General features: G+C 45.4%; 1 protein-coding gene across 3 annotated transcripts; it reads right to left on the bottom strand.

The window, feature by feature from the left end:
- Nucleotides 1-14: 14 nt before the first annotated feature.
- On the bottom strand, nt 15-10,379 carry LOC108618294 (phospholipase A2 hemilipin). 3 transcript variants are annotated; one of them, XM_089473407.1, is made up of 5 exons: nt 10,095-10,379; nt 9,817-9,962; nt 1,649-1,845; nt 1,122-1,574; nt 15-461 (listed from the first exon to the last, which is right to left on the bottom strand). In XM_089473407.1, exons 3-5 carry the CDS (start codon nt 1,810-1,812, stop codon nt 365-367), a joined length of 714 nt encoding a protein of 237 aa, XP_089329533.1. In that variant the 5' UTR covers nt 1,813-1,845; nt 9,817-9,962; nt 10,095-10,379; the 3' UTR covers nt 15-364. The 3 variants fall into 3 exon arrangements, with proteins under 3 accessions (XP_089329533.1, XP_017869757.2, XP_017869758.2); XM_018014268.2 differs by lacking the exon at nt 9,817-9,962 and having other exon boundaries at nt 10,095-10,375; XM_018014269.2 differs by lacking the exons at nt 9,817-9,962; nt 10,095-10,379 and adding an exon at nt 9,638-9,810.
- Nucleotides 10,380-10,631: the final 252 nt, after the last annotated feature.

Genomic DNA, 10,631 nt, shown 5'->3' on the forward strand with positions numbered 1-10,631 from the left:
ATAAAATATGCTCATTTTTCATAAGCAAGCTTGAACTTTTATTCGCACTCAGATCATGGTATATATATATATATGTATATATATCTATGTATTGTAAATATATATGGAATGCATTGCCTTTATATGTTTATAATAGTTATGAAAAAATATATGTTTGTCTCTGCGCAGCTGCTGCACATTTTGGCACCGGTTTCTGTTCCAGGCATCAGGCTCAACGGCGGAACTGTGATTGATCTATGAGGGCTGTGGGGCGGTAAGGGGTGGGCTATACTATTTGTATTTGATTGTTGCAGAATATCATCATCATCATCATCATCATCATCATCATCATCATCATCATCATCGTCATCATCATCATCATAATCTAGGAGGTGCGCGGCTGGCTGGGAACATACTTCTCCGAGGGCTGATACTGCCACTGGGCGCAGATGGTATCCTGCTCCGTCTGATTGTAGCCGGCTCTGGACGAAAGATATAAGATAAGAGATAAAGTAGATACAGGAGAGGGACAGAGAGGTGGAGAGAGTGCAACAGTCAACAGGTTCAGATGTGCTTAATTTATTGTTCAAAATAAAATTAAAAAAAAAAAATTATATTTATATATACAACAAAAACAAAAAGTTCGTAACTTAAGGCATAACATGCAAGTGCTTTGGACATGCTGACTATGAATGCGTGCCAATCCGGTCCAGCTACTTAATACTGAGCGGGCATTGAGATGCTGATGAGATGAACTCAGGGATGAGCTGAGCAGCTCAGGTCATCTCCAGCCGTAGTCATAGCTGTAGGCATAGCGCGGCCTCGCCGCCGGCCGCTCGTAGTAGTAGCCCCTTGGGGGCGGCACCTCCCGACTGACCGGGGCGTGGAGGCTCTCCCAGAGCAGGCGTGGCCGCTGAACCACCTCGCGCAGTATGTTGACGGCGGCCAGGCCGACGCTGGCGAGCTTCACGCCGAAGCGTCGGGCCGTGTGCTTCAGCGGGGGCAGCGGGGCGGCGAGGGCGCGGCCCTGCGGCTGATCGAGAATCTTGGCAATGAGCTGCTCGGCATGCGGCGGCACATAGAGATCGGCCTGCCGATACTCGAGCGGGCACTGACGACGGCCGTAAAAGTAATCGTCGAACCTTTGGTGTGCCGAGCACGGGCTGCGCTCCTGGAAGCAGGTCACCTGCACCACATTGTAGAAGATCGCGCCCAGCGTGTTGGCCGTCTCCGTGTTGGCCGCCTGCAGGCAGCGCCTGAACCGCGCATCGCAATCGCAATGGGAGCGCGTGAAGGTGCCCCGGTTGCAGAGGCCGCGCCGGCAGTCGCCCACGTTGAGCACATCGGGGCACATGTCGTGCTCGCGACAGCAGCGATCCTCCCTTACATGCGGGCCCAGGTCGTCGTAGCTGGTGGCGGCGGTGCCTGGGCCGCACCACTTGGTGCCCGGATAGATGAAGCCCAGGCCGCCGCGAAACTCGTGCCCGTACGATCCCTGCCGCCGGCAGACCTCCTCCAGCTCCACGACCGACTCGCGCGGCACCTGGCGTATGCGTCGCGGATCCGACTGCAGCAGCATCCGCTGGATGTCGCCCCTGTTTGGGAAACGGACGAAACGGCTTACAGTTGCAGCTGTGGAACTCTGCTTGCCTGCCACTGGCCAACTCACCGATCCGTGTGCATCTTGCAGAAGGGATGCCGCGATGACAGCTCCACCATCATGGTCATCGTCATGTCCGATATGAGCACCGCGGAGCCGAAGCTCGGCGTCAATCGCTGGCTGAGCAGCAGCGCCAGCAGCAGCGATGTCAGCGTCACCGCCCGACGACTCATGACGTCAGCGCAAAGCAAGATCCGAGAGCGAGGCTGCAAGAGCGACAGAATGAGAGAGTGAATGAGGGATTGAATGAGAGAGTAAATGAGAGCATCCCCGTGAGAAGCGAATAGTACTGTTACCATTGGAGTAAGGATTTATATCTTGATTACAGTTCATTTGAAGAGGGGAGTGAATGACTAATCCAGTGCGGCTCGATGGGATTGGGTCAGCTCCGATTAAGTTCAACTGAACGAACTCATTTGAAATAGTGATGCAATTCAGTTATTAAATTTAGAATTATTAAATAGGCATTACCTAATTATATACCCCATACCATATACCATATCTATTGATATATGCTCCACAACCTTTCGTTCGAATTGGTTTTAAGAATTAGGTCTGCTATAGGAGTTTCTTCCAACAAATTAGTAGAGAATTCAAGACCCTAATTTGTGGGACTCACTGCAGGCAATAGAAAACGTTGTAGAGGCATAGCAGAATTTGATTTGTAACGAAACTCTAGGAGCGACGCTATAACCATATACATACGTTTGTCTGGGGACAAGAATTTTTGTCATAATAATCGTACGAACGCTATAAGCGGAGTCGGTATAACCGGATTCTACTGTATATCGTACTGCTAGTACCACATGCCAACGATCTTCAATGAGTTCCTGTTATCAGCAGAGCTTTAATCAATTAATCAAGTGGATCTCTTATAAGAAGTGCGGCTCCATCAAAAGTTTTCTTAGATCGGTCCCAAGCTTGAATCCGACCTTAAGGCTCAACGATAATTAGGCTTAACGATCTAGTTCAATATCAATATATATCACAAAGTCAATATATCAATATGTCAGTATATATATATATGTATATACATATATATCATAATATACATATGTCACTGTGTCTCTTGTAAGAATTGCTTAGGCAGTTAGCGTGAACCTGAGGCTGCGGCTGAAGGACTGGCCAAGAGTTATGTGGGCCATTATTGGCCTCTAATTAGCAGCTGAATGCTGCGGCTGCTGGCTCGCCCGCATCTCGGCTTTTTGCATTTGCATGGACCGGTCAGCGCGATCGCTTGACCTCGCACAGTGGGACGCTGCCATGCGAAAAGTGTTGAGCGGACGTGATACCACGGCAAGCGATGAATGCGGCGAGCAAAACAAAATCTATGAAAAGGCCAGAAATGAGCAGCAGCAAAAAATACCAAAAGCAAAACAAAACAAATTCGCAATATAAAAGACGCTTCAGAAGCAACAAAAACTCAAAGCGTTAACTAATTATACAATTTTTCAGTATTCAATTTTTTTTCTTTATTTTTTGCAAGGCGGGGGCGGAGCGGATGCGGGACAGGGGTTATTCGTGTCGAAATGATGCGGCACATTTGCTGCCTTAATTGGCCTTTCGCTTTGTTACCAATTCTAGCCAAACCAAACCAAGCCAAGCTAAGCCAAGCCAAGCCAAGCCAAGAGGTCAAGGCCACTCGGCCTCGCCCACGTCCACTTTCCAATTAGAGAAGCTACCGAATAGGTCAGCCGGCAAGCGGTGCGGGTGGCCAAAAGCGTTCAACAATAGCGCGACAATGCGTAATATTTAACAGGCAAACAGTTGGTCCGCCTGCCATGCCATACCCTGGCATAAGCCATGCAGGGAGTATCGAATCGAGCAGTTGTTTTGACACATGTTTAGCTCGCACTCGAATAAGGTAGAAAGGGTGAGCTAGGGAGAGCGAGAGATAGAGATAGGTAGAGTGAAAAAGCAATAGGGAAATAGGGAGAGAGAGAGAGAGAAAGAGGAAGAGAAAGAGAGAGAGAGAGAGAAAAAGTGCAGAGAAAATAAGAGAGTGAGACAAAGTGAGATGGGGAATACTACCTAGAAATCGTAAGAGAATGAAATAGAATGACATATAGAGATAAGGTAACGGAAACCCATGCAAAAATGGGGACGAGACAAAGTAAGGAAAAATAAGAGAAGAATTGAAACAGAGAGAGATGGAGAGAGAGAGAGGGATATAAAAAATGCTATATATATAAATTACGTATATGGAGAGGCATAGCTAGAGATATATAGAAAGGTATATAAAGGCGAACGAGTATCATATTGAGACAAGAAGGAAACATATATTGAAAGAGTGAGGGATAGAAAGGGGGAAATAGAATGAGTAGATGAGTGAGACAGAGAGAAACAGAAAGACAGAAACAGAGAGGGAGAGAGAGAGAGAGAGAGAGAGAGGAAGGCAGAGTCAAATTAAACTGCAAGAGTGTCAAGCATTTTTTATACTCACGCTTCCTCCATATACAGAGATTACGAACATTACGAACATTACATAAATATGATATGAAATTTATACAGAAATGAACAAATGATTTGCAATTTGCAAGGAATAAAATTGCTCTCTTTTTTCAGAGTTGCCCTCAAGAGAGAATCTCATCAGAGGAGTCAAAGACTCTTCAATACAGGGTATTTGAAGTGCCATCAGCTCAAGTGTGACTTGAATAGTTATTTTTGTGTTATATTCAGTTGTTTTGAGTTATTTCGTCGACCAGCAGCGACTTTGGCATTTCTGTTTGTTTATTGAACAAGCACAAATCAATTTTTGATATTTTGGTTTTTGTTTTCTTATTTATTTTATTTGTTACCAGGTAAACAACAGAAATACCATCGAAAAGTGCAAGTCTTTGCGGACAATTATCATTTGAATGCTCTTCGAATGGGTTCCTCGACTTGGTCGGGCAATGCGTATAAGGGAGAGAAGCAGACATTTAGATATACTTGATCAACAACAGAGATCGTAGATCTTAGATCTTTTACTTAGCATAGCTCTTTGAGTCGAAGAGTCAGGTTATCAAATCAGAATTGTCATGGGAAACTCTTCGACTCTCGAGCCAATTCGACCTCTGCATTGCTCTATTTAGGCTCAATCGAATCAAGCCACAGAGTATTCAATGGCACGATAGCGCGACGTGCTTGAAGCCTAAACATGAATCCACAATCGAGTCAAATCTTTGTTCCATTCTCTCTCAGTTTTCTTTTTTTGTCTTTTGCTGTTTGCTGTTTTGTTTTGGGAGGGACATTGAATTCCAAGGCGTAAACTTTGTACAGTTCACGTCACGTCGGATTATTACAAATAATTAATGATGACATTTTCAGAGCCGCTTATTAGGTATAATAAGTCTGGTATTTATGGGTCGCTAAGAAACTTGACATACCCGCTGAATGCCCCCGCATCTGGGGCACTCAGTCGACGACAGTCGCTGATCGTTAAACAATTGCCAACTGTCTGGGGCCCAAGATCTAGTGGGCGATCAAAAGATTCGAATAAATGCGATATATCTGTGACGCAGACAGAGACAGCCGAGCGAGCGATCAATCTTAATTCGCAACTTGTCAAACGGAATCGCTATGCGAACGGATCGAATTAGTCGCTCTTGTGTTCAGCTATCAATTTGAATTCCCTTCCGCTTCGCGCAAATTCAGAACAATGAAATAGACGTCAAACGATCTCAACCTTGATCTTCAACCCGATCGGCACTACAAACTGACCCCCATTTCGGACAAGGGCTGTGAAGCGAGTCTCTGCTCGTCCTATAGATCTATCGAGCGATCTCTGTCGAGCTTCTGCAGTTGCGACTCGATCGGCGTAGCTAAATTTGCTGTTGATCACGATCGATGGCTCGATTCAGATACATTTTGTGGCCTGCTCTGCCGCCGACTGTCCGCTGAATACATTTCAATAATAATTTTGCGATCGATTTCCATACGGCTCGGTCGATCCGCTAATCTGTTTGGGTTACGATCACCATTTGCTGCACTCTACCCTTCATCCGTTCGCATAATTTTCAATGTCAATGCTTTTGAAATTCACGGCATAAATAGGCATCGCCGCTGGGCCCAGCGGGTCGATCAGCGTCTAGCCAAAGACCCGGCGCCGTTGACACCGTCTCCGTCTCCATCTCCGTCTCTATCTCTGTCTTGGTGCTATTATGCTTATTTGACTATTCGAAGCACAAGAAAACGAAAACAACAAAATCAAAGTTCGATTTGCTCAAGTACAATGACCGCGGCGCCCGAACTCTTGAGAGATCTATTTAAATGACATGTGACTGCCCCCCCCCCCCCCTCTCCTCCCTCCTCACTCCTCACACACACCCCACTAGCGACCTCTGGTCCAACACTCGACTGTGCTCAGAGATCTGTTTTTTTTTTTGGCTTCTTTTTATGGTTCAACAGACGATTAAAATAAAAATAAACCTAATATCGTGTTGGGCTTGGGCGAGAGAGGGGGCATGCCCCAGGCTCTTACGCGCACTTAACGGCCCATCAAGCTGTGAGCTACTGTTAGCCCTCGATAAACTTGCTCAGCTTGCAATGAAGTGCAGCGGGCTGCGGAGGGCGGAGGACGTTGGGGTTTATTGCCAAAGGTCGTTGGGCTGCGCTAGGCGTGGCGCTTGGATCATCAATCACAGCCGCAGCTAATGTTGTTCCTTAGCCACAAAAATATAAAATTATTACGAATCTTAAACCTGAAACCAAAAACAAAGTCTTCTTCCCACTTGCCCCCCCTCCATACCTTGGGCTAACCCTTCACTTGCCTTCAACCATGAAGCGCATTGCAACTGGTTTGTATTTATGTTTATCATCGTTTCTGTTTCTGTTTCTGCTGCTGTTGTTATTGTTGTTGTTGCTCGGATACACTATCTTTGCACTCTGAATGTCACGCCATTCGGTAGCCGATTCTGAGCCACTTCAAAAGCCAAACACAGACACATATATCAACAAGTGAGACTACGGACAGATCATATGATAGCAGCAGCTGGCAGCTGGTTGGCTCTGATCTGACCTGATATACCTACACACATACATATATGCGCTATGCAAATGCATGAGCAACTGCTCTCATGACTTGGCGGGGTGTTGGATCGCTAAGCTAAGCTTCTACTGCAATCAATCAGCATTTGACTATATAAGCCACATCATCATATATGTATGTATGTGTATAGTCTGCCTTAATCCATATTAAATCATATTTTCAGCTTGTTTTCCGCTCTAGTCTGTGGCCCCTTTACCCCAGCAGCCCTTCCCCTCCCCGCCGCACAGCTACAACGACTTGTTCAGCATTCAATTTTCGAGCCAAGCTGTTAAGTTTGGACGTGTAATTGTCGTACCACTGCTACACACCTGCCCCTCCCCCCCCCACCCCCCTTCCATCTACCATGCCCTTCGTCAGTTTTTACCTGCCGCTTGAAATGATCTTAATCGCCTGGCTAAAGGTCACCGGCAAGACAACGTGACTGGGCGGGTCCTTGCCCATAAAATGAAGAAGCAGCCGCTGCTGAAACCAGAATTGAAGCCTGCGAATTGGGGTCAAGTTGAAGAGCGCTCGGAGTCGGTGGCGGCAGAAGGAGGGCGAGTTGGTTGACCCCCCTTCCTCCCCCTCCCTTGTCGCACTACACTTCCCCTGGTCGCTCCCTTTTGGTAGTAGCCATAACAGAGCGGCGGCTTTGTGATGGACAGCGGCAATGACAGTGGCGGTCATTGAACGAGTTGCGGCGGCTTCTGCTGCGGCCAGGTGAAGGTTAACCGTTATAAACCAACAAGCATGGGCAAAGATAAAGCAAACACAGCCATAAACAAAAGCCGGCCACAGTTGCCACCTGTCAGTGCAGTGCACGCTAATTGCAGAGTTGCCATGACTCTTCGAGTTTCAATTCCCCAACTGTGAATATCTCCAATGCAACTCGATTGCGGCGCTAATTGTGCCAAAGGGCCTCAGCGAACACCAAAGGAAGAAGCAAATAAAAGATCGGGAATTCCCGCTAGGCCTGGAAGACAAGCCCAGAACGTGATGGCTTACCTTCAATATGTTTATATAGACATCATTATACATGAACTAGCTCGTATCTCGTAGTAGTAGAAATATCAGGAGACCCTAGCTCAAAAGGTTCTTAATAAATTAATAGTATATAATCAATTAAATTATAAATGGATATCTATGAATATCAAAGCTACTCTAGGAGCAGTTATTGAGGCTGGCATATGAGACGAAGAAACAAGAGAAAGCATGCGAACGGGCGGAGAGAAGGATGGTCAAATGGAGGGAGTGATAAGACGGGTGGGTGGATGAACGGAAGGATGTTGTGATGGACGGACGGAATGATGGTCACATGGGTGGATATTCAAACGGACAGGCAGATAAGCGGTTGGATGGAGGCATAAACAAACGGACGGCTGGATGGAAAGACAGACAGAGAGATAGACAGTCGGACAGATCGACAGTCGGGAAGATACACAGTCGGACTGATACACATTCGGACGGATAAACAGATGGACAGATAGACAGTCGGACTGATAGACAGTCGGACGGATAAACAGATGGACAGATAGACACATAGACTGAGGGACGGACAGATAGACATTCGGACGGATAGACAGACAGACCGGGACAGGTGAACAGGTAGACAGACGGACCGATAGACATTCGAACGGCTGGACGTAGCTGCTGACGTTCGGCCGTCAGACAGATGGACACACGAACGAAAGATCGAATTAATAACAAAAATGCAGACAGACTTGGCTAGATCGTCTTAGTCTATGGTCTTAATATCTACAGATTTCCAGACGTCAGCTTGAGTGGTAAAGAAGCTTTTGCTAAATGGCCAATATCAGCGGCTCAGTCACAGTCAGAAGCCGGCCAGCTAATCAAGTTTTGGCCCAGACAGAATCTTCGCTTGTTAACGTCAACAGGGTGCGGTCTTAGCCAGCGCTTGCGCTTTGCTAATCACTATGCAAATTTTGCAGAATTCATTTCGTGGGTGAGCAGGTGTGTGTGTGTGTGTGTGTGTGTGTGACGGGTGTGAATTGTGCTAGAGGGTGGCCAGCGGTGCCGTTGGAGGCCAGGCTTATCGCACATGCAAATGTTTGTTGTTCAATATTTGATTTGTTGTATCCACAAATAGTTCTATCTAAAAGCACAGCTCAGGGACGTTATATCTATGCATATGACCTATGGATAAATATAGCAGGTAAGTGCTAAATACTAGAAACTATCTGAGCTGTTCAGAGAGCTCTACAAATTGAGTTCTTGTTCGTGATCAAGCAAGCATCTATTCAGGGATATCACAGCTAGCCGCTTGAGGTGGCCAACAGGGCAGTTAGGGCTTCAATATAATTAGAAACGGCCGAAATGAAACTAATAGGGATTTTATGTATAAGTAACGGAAGTTCATTTAAAATTTATACGTATATCGAATTTCAAATTAAATTCAGTTTAGATATAAAATTGAAAATTCATTTCCGTTTACATAAAAAACATAAAATTCAATTCAATTCGATCATTTAAATTTAGATATAAAATTTAAAATGGAATGCCAAGCGACTATAGCACAATAGGAAGTCAGCATCGCATAGAGTGGATATGGCTATATCGAAAAATGATACATTTTTTTTTTTTTTTTTTTTTTTTTTTTTTTAATGTTCATCCACATCTATATATTATTTATATATTAATATACTTATTCATATATAGCTGTGCTCATTAAAATAGTGGGATGAACTAAAGTTGGATGCTCTTGAAACGAATATTCAGACTAGCATACTTTCGTATATAAATAAATATGTACAAAATATATTAAAGACAATATGAAATTGTTTCCAATTGTCTTTAATACACCTTTTCAATAGCATTAACTTGTTACTTATATAGCATAAATATATATGTATGTTATTAAGTCAAGGTCACATTTCGCTGCATTCTTAAATTTCCCATCTATAACTTTCGATTTCACTTAAGTTTCGTATTATTATTATTTTTTTCTACAGTAAATACACAATTTAACATACTTGAATACCGTTAGCATTAATTTCTAGGCCAATTGATAAGCTTGGGCTCCTTTTGCACTTTCACTTTTGTGGCTGTTGCGAGAACTTTTCCACTGCAGTCGCAGCCAGCCCCGCCTACCCCGCAGACTTGCCCACAAGCCGTTAAGGCAGCCACCTTTTGACATTTGCTCGACACAAACCTCTTGCTGTCTCTCTCTCGAGGTGCTCAGCTACCCGTCTGTCTCTCTCACTCTGGCGCGGCCTTCAGTCCTGATGCGAAGTGACCTTCAAAAGGCAGCCAGCAATAACAACAAGAGGAGGAACAGCAGCAAGGACCACGTGCCAGCTTCACACACACACACACACATGAACAAAAATAATATTGTAGAGGATATAAATTCCAGGCAATACAGTTAAATATATTCCGGCATAACCGTTAACCGTTTACGGTTTACCCGTTTCGCCCGGCTGCATTTACCTGGAAGCTTTGCAATAAAATCCTTCTTTCTTTTGATTTTTATCGTTCTTTTCTTGTTTTCGTTTTTTTCTTTTGTGCGTTTGTTGTTTACTTTTGCTCAGAGGCTGAGCAAGGAGCAGCGCGCGTAGCTGCGTACAGGAGGCTGCTGTTGCCGACGATGCTCACAACAAAACATTTCCGCAACGCGTTTGCGGCGCGACTGAACTTGATTCTGGCGGGCTGAGCGCTGTTCAACTTGGACTTGGCCAAAATTGAAAAGCAACCGTCGATGCCAACAACAACAGCAGCAGCACACACACACAGACAGACAGACAGCCAGCAGACGCGGCTAGAAGCTTGAAGCGCGCGCAGCGGGGGCGTTGTGTCCGTCGGAAGCTGCAGCAAACGAGCGAAATTCAAGTTTGCAGCGTTTTTAATTGCATTAGCACGGCCAAAAGCTCCAAAAGCTGCGTTTGACCAGCAAGTAAGCGAAGACAAAGCAACAACACATGTGGACAGGCGCCTAGCAAAGATACGAACCAAACAGTTGGAACAGAC

This window comes from Drosophila arizonae, chromosome X (assembly GCF_054131065.1).
Source record: "Drosophila arizonae isolate 15081-1271.41 chromosome X, UAZ_ARI_1.0, whole genome shotgun sequence".
NCBI classification, from domain to species: Eukaryota; Metazoa; Arthropoda; class Insecta; order Diptera; family Drosophilidae; genus Drosophila; species Drosophila arizonae.

What these genes read in the sequence shown, in the direction of transcription:
- LOC108618294 (XM_089473407.1), bottom strand. Translation starts at nt 1,812, where the DNA reads ATGAGTCGTCGGGCGGTGACGCTGACATCGCTGCTGCTGGCGCTGCTG. An exon ending in TGCAAGATGCACACGGATCG is followed by an intron (nt 1,575 to 1,648) that starts GTGAGTTGGCCA and finishes TTTCCCAAACAG; the next exon opens with GGGCGACATCCAGCGGATGC. An exon ending in CCGTGCTCGGCACACCAAAG is followed by an intron (nt 462 to 1,121) that starts GTTCGACGATTA and finishes TCTTTCGTCCAG; the next exon opens with AGCCGGCTACAATCAGACGG.